General features: G+C 38.7%; 2 protein-coding genes across 3 annotated transcripts in view; one reads left to right on the top strand and one right to left on the bottom strand.

The window, feature by feature from the left end:
- ABCE1 (ATP binding cassette subfamily E member 1) overlaps nucleotides 1-14,588 on the bottom strand; it is a 33,086-nt gene extending 18,498 nt beyond the window's left edge. The window contains exons 1-7 of the mRNA XM_070757765.1: nucleotides 14,290-14,588; nucleotides 9,087-9,245; nucleotides 8,757-8,842; nucleotides 6,911-7,008; nucleotides 6,056-6,173; nucleotides 3,342-3,479; nucleotides 3,071-3,140 (exon numbers count right to left, since the gene is read on the bottom strand). Coding sequence (XP_070613866.1) covers nucleotides 3,071-3,140; nucleotides 3,342-3,479; nucleotides 6,056-6,173; nucleotides 6,911-7,008; nucleotides 8,757-8,842; nucleotides 9,087-9,189 — 613 coding nt within the window. The 5' untranslated portion in view covers nucleotides 9,190-9,245; nucleotides 14,290-14,588. The remainder of the gene's footprint in view (nucleotides 1-3,070; nucleotides 3,141-3,341; nucleotides 3,480-6,055; nucleotides 6,174-6,910; nucleotides 7,009-8,756; nucleotides 8,843-9,086; nucleotides 9,246-14,289) is intronic.
- Nucleotides 14,589-14,615: 27 nt separating this feature from the next.
- Nucleotides 14,616-15,455, top strand: part of ANAPC10 (anaphase promoting complex subunit 10) — a 39,164-nt gene continuing 38,324 nt past the window's right edge. The window contains exon 1 of one of the 2 annotated variants that reach the window (XM_070757766.1): nucleotides 14,616-14,695. The gene's annotated coding sequence lies outside the window, so the exon portion shown is untranslated. Of the gene's footprint in view, nucleotides 14,696-14,900; nucleotides 14,978-15,455 lie in introns of those variants that run through there. The other variant, XM_070757767.1, reaches the window with a different exon arrangement.

The following is a 15,455-nucleotide window of genomic DNA, read 5'->3' as shown; positions in this document are numbered from 1 at the left end:
CTATAAAAATAGGTGTTTTTTAAAATAGCAGAATATATTTACCATGTGCTAAATAGGATTACAATTTAAAAATATTAATTTAAATGAAATTCCCTAAAATAACTATTGTTCATACCTACAAAATTTCCCATTTATGTAAGTGCTTCACCATTCCCTTCCAGGAAGGTTCACTAATACCTATGATCCTTGGTTAGGTCCAGTGCATTTTTTAACATATAGAAAAAACTGAATCGTAAATAGCAATTCTTGCTGGTAAAAGAAATACTATTTTTCTTGATTTATTTTTACTTTCTCTTCAAGATCCCACAATTCCAGAAAGTCTCCTTCAAACCTCAATTTTGTGGAATATAAGATATTTTAATGTAATTTACAGTTTAGAGATATAGAAGATTTGATATGAAGTACAGTAGTACCTCTAGATACGAGTTTAATTCGTTCCAGAAGGGAGCTTGTATGTCGAACAACTCGTATCTGGAACAAATGGCTTTAGACTTTGTTTTTCCCCTCTGAGATAACCAGAAGCAAGGATTCTTGCGCCACCTAGTGGACGCTCGGCTCGTATCCCGAATTTGAGCTTGGGTCTGGAACAGAAATTTCTCTCCCCTCGTGGCTCGTAACTTGGAATACTCGCATGTGGAGCAGCTTGTATCTAGAGGTACTACTGTAGTTCCTGGAAATTCAAGAACGGCTGGACATGAGTTAGTAAACAAAAGATAGGCAAAACAGAGTTAATTCCTCTGGGTAGAGCTATAAGGAGAAGTTATAGTTCAGTCTGGACTAAAGATTGGTTCTAAATAAACAAATGGCAACATCGACTAACAGTTTTTGTGCAACTTCTGTAGGCATTGACATATTTACACACAAGCAATTCAGACTCAAATTGATCTGCAGGTGATCCTCATTTAGTGATTGCCTCTTTTAGCACCTTCTCTGCAGCTATGGCAGTATTGAAAAAGTAATTTTACAACTAATGCTCGTACGTACAACTTTTGCAGGTTTGTAAAGCAAAGGCGAGCTAAAATAAAATCATAAGCACTTGCAGTTTCACTTAGCAACTAAACTCAAACTCAACCCAGACAAGATGGAGTGGCTGTGGGTCTTGTATCCCAAGGACAATTCCATCTGTCCGTCCATTACCCTGGGGGGAGAATCATTGACCCCCTCAGAGATGGTTCGCAACTTGGGTGTCCTCCTCAATCCACAGCTCACATTAGAGAAACACCTTTCAGCTGTGACGAGGGGGGGGGTTTGCCCAGGTTCGCCTGGTGCACCAGTTGCGACCCTATTTGGAACGGGAGTCACTGCTCACAGTCACTCATGCCCTCATCACTTCGAGGCTCGACTACTGTAATACTCTCTACATGGGGCTACCTTTGAAAAGTGTTCGGAAACTTCAGATCGTGCAGAATGTAGCTGCAAGAGCAATCATGGGCCTTCCTAAATATGCCCATGTTACACCAACACTCCGCAGTCTGCATTGGTTGCCGATCAGTTTCCGGTCACAATTCAAAGTGTTGGTTATGACCTATAAAGCCCTTCATGGCACCGGACCAGATTATCTACGGGACCGCCTTCTGCTGCACGAATCCCAGTGACCAGTTAGGTCCCACAGAGTGGGTCTTCTCCGGGTCCCATCAACTAAACAATCTCACTTGGCGGGACCCAGGGGAACAGCCTTCTCTGTGGCGGCCCCGGCCCTCTGGAACCAACTCCTCCCAGAGATTAGAATTGCCCCCACCCTTGTTGCCTTTCGTAAGCTGCTTAAAACCCACCTCTGCTGCCAAGCATGGGGGAATTGAGATACTCTTTCCCCCTAGGCCTTTACAATTTTATGCATGGTATGTTTGTATGTATGTTTGGTTTTTATAATAATGGGTTTTTAACTCTTTTTAGTATTGGATTATTATTATTACATGCTGTTTTATTATTGCTGTTAGCCGCCCCAAGTCTCCGGAGAGGGGTGGCATACAAATCAAATCAAATAAATAAATAAATAATAAACTGCCAGACCAATTATGATCACTAAATGAGGACTGCCTTTATGCCACTGAAATGTGTTGAAAATCATGCTGAAAAATTTCAGTTGGTAAAGAGTAAAATGCTAGTTTGTGAAAGGAAACCAAGACTTCTGGGACAACTAATGCCGATTTTGTAATACTCTTATTGTGTACAATTCAAAACTATGGCATTAATACTTTAAAGCAATAATAACTGGAAATAGGATACCTATATGACTCTTTCCTACAAGTCAAAAAGCACAGATACTGTCTTTACATTGTAAACTAAAACTTTGAAGAGGCATATAAGTAGGTTAAGTATAGTAGTATGTTGGAAAGATATTGGGAGATGGGGTGAAGAAATGTTGCCAAGGGAAGAGTCAGATAAGATAGCACAGCCTGGAATTGCATAGTTGGGAGATCCAGAGGCTCAGATAGGACCCTCTGTAAATGCTCAGGCTGTAAAGGTGATGACAGGAAAACTGCACTTTCGCACTTGAAAGATTTTGTTAATGTAGCTTTACAAAAAAGCAGAATTAGCTTTCCTGGTCAGGTTTCCTGTGTGGTCTATCAGCTAAGGCTAATAATGTAGGTGGTACAAGATTATTGGAGAAGTTAGTTTTGTAATATGTCTCTACTTAGAATTCCTGCTTTCAGTTTTGGACTCCATTAAAAATACTTTATAAAATTTATTTTGTTATAGTTCACCATTTTAAATAATTTCAGTTCAATTGGATTTAGACATGTTTTGGTCCCACTGAAATCAACCCGATTAGGAAACGTTTAAGTCTTCCTGTTTTCAGCCTATTTCATGTTTAATTTTGTTTAGCTCTCTCATTTCTGGACAGGATTTCACTAAATAAATGAGAATAAATATAAATTTTAACATACTCTACAATATGTCTTCGGAGAGGGGCGGCATACAAATCTAATAAATTATTACTATTACTATTACTATTATTATTTCATTAGCAGCAAATGTACTTTATTTTTAACATAAATATGATGTTTTAAAAATATTAAATGATTATGTAAACATTCCCAAAATAATTTGTGACAAAACTATCACCTACCAAGCTGTTGACATACAATGGTCTGAGTACCGGTTTCATCTTTTCTGTCCAATATTGAGCCCACTGTTCCCTGTAACAAGACAATCACCAATTTTTTTAAAAAAACCACAATAGAAACTATACAAAACTGAAGCCTGCTACAAACATAAGTGAGGTTAAATCTCTCATGAAGCTTTGAAAAATTATTTCATTCCCATAAATTGATCAGTTAGCCCTTTCTTCCCCAAGCTGAACATTTGCATATTAGATATGTAATACTATTTTTACTCACTTTGGCAGCTTTTGGGATCTGGTCCACATACTGAGGTTTAATGATGGCCTTGAGATCATCTTCCAGAATTTTTGTGAAGTAGTTTTGCAACTCAGATCCTCGAAAATATGTCAGGATTTCTTGCCAATCAGGTGGGTCCTAAACAAAATATTTAAACAAATATTAAGAGTACAAGTCTGAACATCCACATTATCTTCAGGAATGCAACACAGCTATGACATCAATGCAAGCAAAGTACATGTAATTTAATTCAATTCAATTCAATTCATTAGATTTGTATGCCGCCCCTCTCTGAAGACTCGGGGCGGCTCACAACAACAATAAAAACAGTATAACAATGGAACAAATCTAATAATAAAATTACATTAAAACCCCCAACAATTTAAAAACCATACAACACATACATATGTAATCCTTGACTTACAATCATTCATTTAGTGACTGGTGTTTGTGACTGGTCCTCAAAGTTTCAGCCATCACAGCAATCCCATGGTCATGTAATAGTGAGCTGGGCACTTGGTGACCGGCTTGCTCTTATGACCAGTTGCAATGCACCAGTCATGCGATTGCCATTTCTGACCTTCCCTACTGGCTTCCCCAAAAAGTCATTGGGAAAGCACACAAGGTTGCCAGTTACTAGACCAGGTCTCTCCCATCTGTGCACCATCTTTCAGACTCTGCAATTGTGCTGTGTTGGTCATTTGCATGCCCCAGTGCATCCGTTTCTGCCATTTCTGCACCCTTGCACACTCTATCTGAGCCTCCTGCGCCTCCTTACACAACGCCAAGTCTTGTCATGCCTCCTTCATTCCCTCACGCACCTTCTGGGGCAGGAAGTTACAAGCCACTCGGGACTTGCAACTTCTTGCCAGCTTCCCCACTAACATGGGGATACAGGGATGTGCCATTTCTAAGCGAAGGGATCATGCTTTACAACGGCATCACGTAGCAATGGAAATTTTGGTCCGATTGCTGTTGTAAATAAAGGACTGTGTGTACAAGTCGAGCTGTTATATACAGGCAGTCTTTACTAAATGAGCCTAACTCGGAATGGAAAACTGGTCGCTAAGTGATGCAGTTATGGGATGAAACATTTCTTCACTGCATTTCTTTGCAATGGCAGTTCCAGAAATCCCAGTTAAGGTAGTTGGATGAGGTCTTCACACTTTTTTCTGCTCTGCCATGCTTATCTCCAATTCAATTTCTTTTATCTCCCCCTCTCCCATGTCTGACCTTTCGCTTGCCCTGCTCTGCCTCCTGCATCTTCTTCCTCCTTCAGCTGATGAGGCAGACCTGCCCAAGTCAGCTACTAGCACCTGGGGAGAGTCAGTTTAGGATGGTGGGTATTAACATGGATAGGCAGTAGAGTGCAACATGGCCAAAAAGACAGACATGGAGTGGAGAAAATAGGCAGATGGGGGAGCTGAAGCCCCTACTGGGATTGTAAAGGTGACAGTGGACTGTCAATGTCCAAATTTTGATTGTACGACTGTGGGATGCTGTGACAGCCATAACCTCGAGGAACCAACTAACATTTGTTCAGCACCACTGTAACTCTGAAGAGTTACTGAATGAAAAGTTGTTACGCAAGGATTACTTTAAAACTGTATAGGCAGGGTAACACGAATCCCAGCGACCAGTTAGGTCCCACAGAGTGGATCTTCTCCGGGTCCCGTCAACTAAAGAATGTCGCTTGGCGGGACCCAGGGGAAGAGCCTTCTCTGTGGCGGCCCTGGCCCTTTGGAACCAACTCCCCCCAGAGATTAGAATTGCCCCCACCCTCCTTTCCTTTCGTAAGCTGCTTAAAACCCACCTCTGCCGTCAGGCATGGGGGAACTGAGATATTCTTTCCCCCTAGGCCTTACAATTTACTCATGGTATGTTTGTATGTATGTTTGGTTTTATAATAAGGGGTTTTTTAGTTGTTTAGTATTGGATTGTTACATGCTGGTTTTTGTCACTGTTGTTAGCCGCCCCAAGTCTGCGGAGAGGGGCGGCATACAAATCCAATAAATAAATAAATAAATAAATAAAAACAAATGGAAGGTATAAAATAGTAGCAAAGAATTGCAAAACCGATATGGAACTTTCCAATTTTGTATTTGTTAGATTTCAATACATTCAATGTTTTACACAGCATATGGGGATGAAAATATGATATAACCATTTAAAGTCATAATAAAACCAACATGATAAAAGCACAAAATCACACAGTGAATATTTTTTTTAAAACCAAATAGAGTCAATTTGGTAAAATAACATACAAAATTGAAAAGCCAAGCCTAACTGCATTAATAAAGATCAAAGACTTGGGAGAACAAATATAATTAAAGGAATCTTAATTAAAGGGAAAGCTAACCAGCAAACTGTCAAGCTCTACTAGTTTCTATCCACTCATCTATTCAAAAGAGCATCAGAGTAACCCCTATAAGGTAGACAGACTAAGAAACCAATGGCATATAGAAAAATACTTTTTATTGTAAAGATGTAACAACAGAATTGTGCAAGTCTGCATTTGCTTCTATCCCCCCCCTCCTTTATTTTAATGTTAACTAGGATTGGGCATCGCTGAAATATTTCTTCAAATTAGATTCTTAAATGGGCAAACTCTGCTTATCTGGCTGTTGCTTTGGTAGTGGTTTTCCTGCTATTCCCAATACTTTTTACAATTCTTTAAAGCAATTATTAGATCGTTATAAAGTTACTATACATACATCATATTTCCCAAGATTTGGTTTCTGCTTTCCTGCTAAGATTTTCAAGGCAGTTGACTTTCCAATCCCATTTGTTCCAACCAAACCCAGCACTTCTCCAGGGCGAGGAATAGGCAACCTTCATAAAGTAATTACAATGCAGATAATAATTAAAAAAAACACCAAGATATTATACATTCTTTTATTTACTATTTCCATTACCTTTAGAAGTAAATGTGCGCTTATAATGAAAGTTATAGCATTTAGGTTAAGCTGAAATAACGATTCATGCTAGTCTAGAAGAAACTTTGTTTGCTGTTCAAACAAATGTTCTTGAAAATGTTGTTTAATAAGCATTGCAATCTAAATATGCTTGAATATACTGGTTGTGACAAAGTGCAGTCTGACCTTATTTGTCGATAATAAGGATTCATTAATCCTACAAGGGAAAGCAAACAACTTCCTTTGTAATAGGCTGAACTGCTTGCCAGTGATAGTATTTGAAAAGCCACAAAGTAGTTAAAATTCTACTGATCATAATATGAAAACTGGTAACTTATAGAATAATTAGGTTTAATTCTTCTCACAATATTTATTTGAGAGGGAATAACTATTTCCTATAAACAATGTGCGCATATTGGTACCAAAAATTACCACCATTCTTAGCAATGTAACAATACTAAATGGAATCATCAAAATCCAATTAATTAACTAAATTCAAGTAGGTATCTAATAAGTGTATTGACAAATTATCCTAAAGTTGTACTTATGCAATAAAGCAATTTTCCATATTTTACAAAATGACACAAATAAAATATGCATCCATATTACTTCATATTCACAATTATTTTTAAAAGAAATATAGTAGGCAGATACCTGTGAAGTTTGAAGGCATTGGCACAATATCTGTGAGTTGTTTCTTTTGCCAGGTTACTAGGCAAGTTAACAATTGACAAGGCTGCAAAAGGACATTTCTGTAAAATAAAATGAGTTTATAATTTAAAAGATTACAATAGAATAAAAGCACTTTATAATAGACCGATAGGTGGCTATAGGAATTGAATAAATAAATTTTATTTAAGTCTATAATAGGCCACAAGGAGAAATTAAATGACATTTATCTTGAAGTGGCTCGTAGAATGGAAAGCTTATTTTTTTCATTTTCAAAGCAGAATATCAAAAATATACAGAATTTAATATATAAAATAATTGTCATGATTTGGACATTACAGCAACAATAGGGGAGGGCAAAGAAGCTAGAATTAAAAGCTCAAATTCTACAACAAAACAAAAATTAGAATGCATCTTCTTCAAAAAGCAGGAGTCTATATTAAATAGCAATTCTACTTTTCAGTCCAAACTGATCCATACATAGTGCTAAGCTTTACTGAACTTTGGTTTAACATATTGTTTCTCACTGAAGCAGTTATCATTTTGTAAATCACGTTTAATTTAGTAAATAATTGTTTGACAAGTCGTATGAACACATGCTACATTTATATGATACATGGCTTCCTGCTAACATTAAAAATGCTTACAGATTATTCTTAATTAATAATCAATTGCTTAGCAGCCACTCAAAGTTACATAGTCTCCTCAAAAGCTACTTTTGATTCCATTTTTAAATTATGACACCTGCACTACTAGTTACGATTGTATTTTGAGATTTGGCAACTGGTTCACCTTCGCCATTATTTGCAGTATTGTAAGCATGTTTTTTGGCATATGACTTCAGGTATTTATTTCTGGTTTCCAGCAAAAACAAAAAAACTACATGGATATTGGGTAAAATCAGTTCACTTAACTACTATAAAATTTGCTTAACCACTACAAAAAGGTTATAAAATCAGGTCCAGTCATGTGGTGTTCTGCTTAACAATTGCAATAACTTGCAACTGTAATTTTGTGCTCAATTATGGTTGTAAGTTGAGGATTACTTACATTTAATAAATAGAGTATGACATAGTAAACCACAGCCAATGCTGTTTGCCAGCCCACTTCCCTTTGAATTATCTCCCAATTAACAGTCAAAGTGGCTGGCTTGCTGATATTTTCTGATTATTTAATGTTGTATAATAATAATAATAATAATAATAATAATAATAATAATAATAATAATTATTATTATTTATTAGATTTGTATGCCGCCCCTCTCCGAGGACTCGGGGCGGCTCACAACAATAATAAAAACAATATTATAGTAGAACAAATCTAATATTAAAAAACATAAAACCCTATCATTATTTATAGCATTATAGCATTCAACAAAGAAGATTAAAGTAGACCATTAAGCATAGGGTGAGAAAAAGACAGCTACTTTGCATTCAGATCTTCTGTGTCTCCATAAAATGTAAAAAGCCCAAAAGTGCAGCAGTAGAGCTGTTCTTCATTTCCCTGGAAAGCTAATAACTTCTTATTAAAAGTACCCAACTATTAATCCTAAACCACAGCTACTTAAACAAGGACACAAAAATCAATTTTCCTAATTGTTAAATTACCTGTTACCTATCTACAAAGGTAAAAGAGCACTGCGGAACAACAAACGGTGGTTTACATTTATGCAGAACGCAAGCCTTCTGAACATCTGGAAGGAGCAAAGTAGCACAAAAAATAACACATCTTATTCAACAATTGGGAGGGGGCGGATTAAAGAAAAGTATCCATACTTGGAACTGTCCTATTTGAAAGATAGAGATATTTTTCAATTATTAATGATCCATACCTTAATACAAATACCGCAACCAATACATAATGTTTCAGAGATCCATGCTATTTTGCATTGTGATGTTACTTCTATGCACAATTTTCCTGAATGAAAAAATTAAAAAGAACAAGAATTATTCAGAGCAATATTATCTCTGACCCCCAATAAAATTTTGAAAATGGTCTCAAATAATCCTCAATTTAAGTATCTTTGCAAACATATTAGAATACACAGATATTTACAAATGTGACTTTATAGCTGAACAATATGATTTTAAATGTGTTTTTTTCCTGTTCTGATTTTACATTTAAAAAAAAAGTTATATATAAGTGACCTTGCATTTCTTACCCATTCGAACCACAGGGCAACTCTTCTTGCATTCTTGACGACATTTCTTTGGCTTACATTTATCATGGTTCACAATAGCAATTCTTGTTAGTTTATCAGCCATCGTAAGGATTTACAGATTATGAATATACAAAAACCAAGGATTCCAAAATGATGATTCTAGAATAAAAGAACAGAAATAATAAATATCCAGGAAACCCTGAAGAACAGCAGATTTTATTTATTTATTTATTTATTAGATTTGCATGCTGCCCCTCTCCGTAGACTCGGGGCGGCTCACAACAATAACAAGAACAATGTAAGAACAAATCTAATAATTTAAAAACACTAAAAACCCCATTATTAAAAGCAAACAAATACACAAACATTCCATGTATAAACTGTATAGGCCCGGGGGAGATGTGACAGTTCCCCCATGCCTGACGGCAGAGATGGGTTTTAAGCAGCTTACGAAAGGCAAGGAGGGTGGGGGCAGTTCTAATCTCCGGGGGGAGCTGGTTCCAGAGGGTCGGGACCGCCACAGAGAAGGCTCTTCCCGTGGGTCCCGCCAAACGACATTGTTTAGTCGACGGGACCCGGAGAAGGCCAACTCTGTGGGATCTAACCGGTCGCTGGGATTCGTGCGGCAGAAGGCGGTCCCGGAGATATTCTGGTCCGACACCATGAAGGGCTTTATAGATCATAACCAACACTTTGAATTGTGCCCGGAAATTGATCGGCAACCAATGCAGACTGCGGAGTGTTGGTGTAACGGGCATATCTTGGGAAGCCCATGATTGCTCTCGTAGCTGCATTCTGCACGATCTGAAGTTTCCGAACACTTTTCAAAGGTAGCCCCATGTAGAGAGCATTACAGTAGTCGAACCTCGAGGTGACGAGGGCATCAGTGACTGTGAGCAGTGAGTCCCGGTCCAGATAGGGCTGCAACTGGTGCACCAGGCGAACCTGGGCAAACGCCCCCCTCGCCACAGCTGAAAGATGCTTCTCTAATGTGAGCTGTGGATCGAGGAGGACGCCCAAGTTGCGGACCCTCTCTGAGGGGGTCAATAATTCCCCCCCCCCCAGGGTTATGGACGGACAGATGGAATTGTCCCTGGGAGGCAGGACCCACAGCCACTCCGTCTTATCCGGGTTGAGTTTGAGTCTGTTGACACCCATCCAGACCCCAACAGCCTCCAGGCACCGGCACATCACTTCCACTGCTTCGTTGACTGGACATGGGGTGGAGATGTACAACTGGGTATCATCCGCATACTGATGATACCTCACCCCATGCCCTTGGATGTTCAATGATACAGTAAAGTCAAAGAACAGGTAAGCTTGGTGGAGGTCTTTCATCTCACTCCTGCATTGATTTTTGTGGGAAAAGATAAAAATCAGTCTTTGTCCTTCCATGCCATTGCGTCTTGTGGTAAACTATTTAAGACCAGACTACCTTTGGGACCATCTTCTGCCTCATGCAGTCCAGCGGTTGGTTAGGTCCCACAGTCGGCCTTCTCCAGGTCCCATCAGCTGGCGGGGCCAAGGGGAAGAGCCTTCTCTGTGGTAGCCCCAGCCCTCTGGAACAAATTCCCTCCAGAGATAGGTACCACCACCTCCCTCCTGGTCTTTCGTGAAGTTCTGAAGACCCACATCTGCCGGCAGGCATGGGGGCCAGGAGTGATGAGATTGTCTCCGGGTGATATAATGAATGACTGAATTGGATGAATGTGCATGACTGTACATAGGGGTTTTCTAGAACTTTTAGTAATTTTGTATAATTCTTTTAAAAGTAATTTAGATTTCTTTACAATTGTTTGCATTTATAATGTTGTATGCTGCCCTGAGTCGCCTCGAGAAAGGTGGCATAGAAATCTAATAAATAAACAAACAATAAAATAAACAAACAATAAAATAAATAAACTACAGAATATAAATCGAATTCCTTATCACAACACATGCAATATATGGGGTATGATTTAAAAGGGCTATTTTTAAAAAATTCAGTTATTAAGCTGTGATTTTCAATAGCTTATGTCTTGACTGCTTAAAGAACGGTGCGGTGGCCTAGAGGTGGAGCTCTCTCCTTACAATCAGGAGGCTGTGAGTTCGATCCTAGGTAGAGACAGATATTTCTCTCTCTGGGCACAATAAGTCTCTGCTGAACAAAAAGCTCCGCATTGGTGCCAGGAAGGGCATCTGGTTGGAAAACACTCAGCTCCATTGAGATGCTCAGATTCCACCCTGCAAGGGATTATGGGGAAGAAGATATCCTGACTGATTGAAGATGAAAAGTACCTCTTTATCCACATTCATATGGCATGTGACAGATTCGGAATAAGATCTGTAGTTGTATTAGCTTTTGTAGAAAAAGTGAACACAATATACACAATAAAAAGGAAAAAAAAGACAATCATAATTTCATGGCCATATTCCAAGCACAGGACTTAATTAAATAATTAAAATAATGTTCTTTGATGTTCTCTGAATTTGCTTGTAGATAACATCATCAGTGTACTGTAGGTTATTCTGACAACCTAGTTGTATTAATGTTATCTTGATGGGTAATGAAATGTGTTCAAAGAAACTGAGCTCAGAGAGCAATGAGGACTGCACAGCTCAAATAATACTTATATTATTTTCTACTGGAATTACATAACATTCAAAACTTGTTTGCTGAATTTACAAGCTACTTTTCTGCAAAAATACATTGGTCAAACAGCACATAAATTTATCCAATGTCAAAGTCTAAATCCAAAACAAATTAGTACTATTTGATCAAGTATACTAAACTGCAGAGTGTATATGGTTCTAATAGTCTAGTTGAACTAGTTGAAAAGTCACAGAACACACATAGAACTTTAATATAATACAATAACTTTCCTGATATTTTTAAGTAAGTTTTTTAACTGACTTTTTGTGGATAATCAATGGACTGCAACACTAAGTAACACTGACATTAGGCAAAGTACTGAGCAGTGCTTTGTGTTTGAAAGGAAAACAATTTCAGAGCATTTACAGAGAATCTGCATAAAGGAACATAAACTTTTCTTGGGTTCATTTGCAGCTGTGGCACAATCTCAAAAAACAACTAAACAACTCCCTCAATGTGTTTAAGTACCTCTTGCCAGGTGCTATCTTGCATTGCATGCACCCAAATTCCAAAGCAGTTTTTCCTCTAAAAATTCAGAATGTTGCAGAATCGCAATTGACATTATCTCCAGACATCCAAAATTTTATCTGTTCATTCTTTCCATCCATAATTATTAAACTATTGAAAATGTGGGCAGCATTCCCATACAACAATTTACATTCACTGGTTGTATATGATTAACATAATACAAGACTCATAAAGCAGCTTTGTAATGTTGACTCAATAAACATTTCTGATCCAAGAAAAATTATTTAAATATCCAGGGATTATTACTACCATCCATTATCTCCGCTACCTAATAACACTGACAACTATGCTGTCTCTTTTATCATATCTCTAACACGAACACTACAAATTATCTGGTGAACCAACTTGAGTTGGTTTGCCATGATCATCTTTTTTCAACACTTTGCCCATGAATTGATAACCATCATGCCCAAATTGTATAAATGTTGTGTATGCATGTTGATTGTTTAGTTAGTGTTGGCTTTAATCTGGATTTTATAGTTAGAATTGTATATTTGACTTCTTTTTAATTGTTCTCGTATTTTTATATTGTTGTAATCCTTTGGGATTCAGTGGCATAGAAGTCGAATTAGTTAATTAATTAACTGACTCATCTTTTTAATAGCATTCAATTATACTTATTGCTTATTCCACTGATAAATAAGATGGGTCCCTGCACAGGAGACATCCAAAAGCTTAAACAAATATCTAAAAGCTGAGGTTACAAACAGCCATCTTGACGGTCAAATCAAAAGAGTTTTTCATAGGGATCAGAAGAGTCAAGAGACAAGTGGGAAAGAAACATTTTCTAACCAGGGTGCTACCGCTGGAGGGGAAAGCCTTCTGATTAAAAGAATCTTGAATAAAACCGGTTCTTGGAAGAGCTCTTTGTCGAAAATAAATGCTCTCTATGCTATATACAGTAATTAGAAAACCTAAATTTACCAAGAGAGAAGAATTAAGGGGCTCACTGGGGATGCACCACTGCAATGTCAAGTATTAAAAAGTGCCAGATTTGGAATTGGGATGAATCACTTTTAACTAGTCCAACTCAATTGTTAAGTTTACTGGGGAGACTTTGGGGTAATTCCCCCCCCCCCTTCTCCAACTGACACAATTGAAAGAGTCCAGAAATACTTCACAAGAAGAGTCCTTCACTCCCCCCTCTGGTAACAAGTTACCTTACTCCTCCAGACTTTAAATACTACCACTAGACAATTTACAACTACTTCGCCTCCGAACTAAATTTAACTGATGTTCATTAAGATCATACACCATAATGTCCTTCCTGTTAGTGACCACTTCACCTTCAACAACAACACAAGAGCATCAAATAGATACAAACTAAATGTGAATGGATTTCTTGGCTGCAGAAAATATGACTTCAGCAACAGAGTGATCAATGCCTGGAACTCACTATCTGACTGTTGTTTCTTCACCTAACCCAGGGGTAGGCAAAGTTGGTTCTTCTGTGACATGTGGACTTCAATTCCCAGAATTCCTGAGCTAGCATGATTGGCTCAGGAATTCTGGGAGTTGAAGTCCACAAGTCATAGAAGAGCCAACTTTGCCTACTCATGAATGACCTAACCCCAAAATCTTTTAACCTCAGATTGTCTACTGTTGACCTCTCCCCTTTTCTAAGAGGTCTTTGAGGGGCGTGCATAAGCGCACTATTGTGCCTACCGTCCCTGTCCTTCTTTCCAATTATCTTTTTAATCACTTTTTATGCTGCTATGTTAATACAAACTATAATTCTATACCTCTTTGACAAATACAATAAATAAAATAATAAATAAAAAACCAGAAAGCGAAATATAAACGATAAGGTCTAAGAAATAACCCTCCCCAAGAGGCGAAGAAGGGGTGTCAGAAGTGGAACCACGGCGGTCCAAACTGGGGATCCTTCGGCCTTCTTTCTTTCACCGCGACGGGAAAGCAGCTTTGAGGCAGCTGGACAGCCGCGGCCCACTCAGCCCTTATCTACAGCCACCAAACCAATTCCACATGGTCGGAGAAGCAGACAAGGGCCCCCAACTCCCGCTCTCCGCTAGCGCCACTTACCAGGAAAAAAAATTAAGAGGCTGGAAGAACGAGAACGCGGGGGGTCCACGACTTAAAAAAAGAAAAAAAACCTCCCCGGGGCTTCCGTGGCTCAACGGCGGACGCGGAGACAATGTGCTCCGACTGCCACCCGGCCAAAATGGCCGCCACCCTGAGAGGAGGAGCCGGTGCCTCACACTGGGTAGAGATTGAAATCTGTGATGAGATACGCGCAGCGCCATAGAGGAGGCGAAACGCCGGAAGTGCAAGGGAGAGGTGGCTCTGTCTGTGGCCTGACATCATCACTTAGCGACGGACCCGTCTGGGAATTCAATGGTGGAGGGGGAGGAGTCGGAGTCGGGTGGTCAATTAACGGAGAGTGGAAGGGCGTGGCCAAAAAGGCATCGCTGTTACCGCGGCGGGACGAGTAAGTAGGTCTTTTTAATATATTTTTTTTACCGCGTGCTGCTATTGGACGTTAGGGAGCGTTTAGTAAACACCTTCCCTTTGGCTTGCTGTGAACAGGCGTTCGTTTGCTTCAAACCTTATATAATTATTGATTAAGAATCAAGGGGTCTCTTAAAACTGAAAAATTGAAATGGCCCTCAGTATTATTATTTTTTAAAAGATAGTATTAAAAAGCTTAGACTGGAGAGAAAAGCGTAAATTTCCATGTTGGAGAAAGCTGCTTATTTGTTTGTTTTGTCAGGTACGTATTGGTAGTATACAAAGATAAAAATAATATTTATATACATGATACTAGTAAAAGAGAAACATTAGGACAGGGGACGGAAAGCACTCAGGTGCAGTGTCTCCCAACCTTGGCAACTTGAAGAGATCTGGATTTCAACGCCCAGAATTCTGGGAGTTGAAGTCCAGATCTCTTCAAGTTGCCAAGGTTGGAAAACACTGCTCTGGTGCACTTATGCACACCCCTTAGTGACCTCTTAGGAATCGGGAGGGGTCAACAGTGGATAGTCTAAGGGTAAAGTTTTGGGGGTTAGGTGATGATACTACAGAGTCAGGTAGTAAGTACCATGCATAAACTACTTGGTTACTAAACTCGTATTTCCTGCAGACAAGTTTAGAGCGGTTTACTTTAAGTTTGTTCTGTTGTGTGCGCATGTGTTGTTTATTTATTTAGTTAGTTAGTTCAATACATAATACACATTGAAGGGAATAGATAT

This window comes from Erythrolamprus reginae, chromosome 7 (assembly GCF_031021105.1).
Source record: "Erythrolamprus reginae isolate rEryReg1 chromosome 7, rEryReg1.hap1, whole genome shotgun sequence".
Lineage (NCBI taxonomy): Eukaryota > Metazoa > Chordata > Lepidosauria > Squamata > Dipsadidae > Erythrolamprus > Erythrolamprus reginae.
Note: the sequence above shows the minus strand (reverse complement) of the source record. Positions and strands in the feature narration are given on the sequence as shown.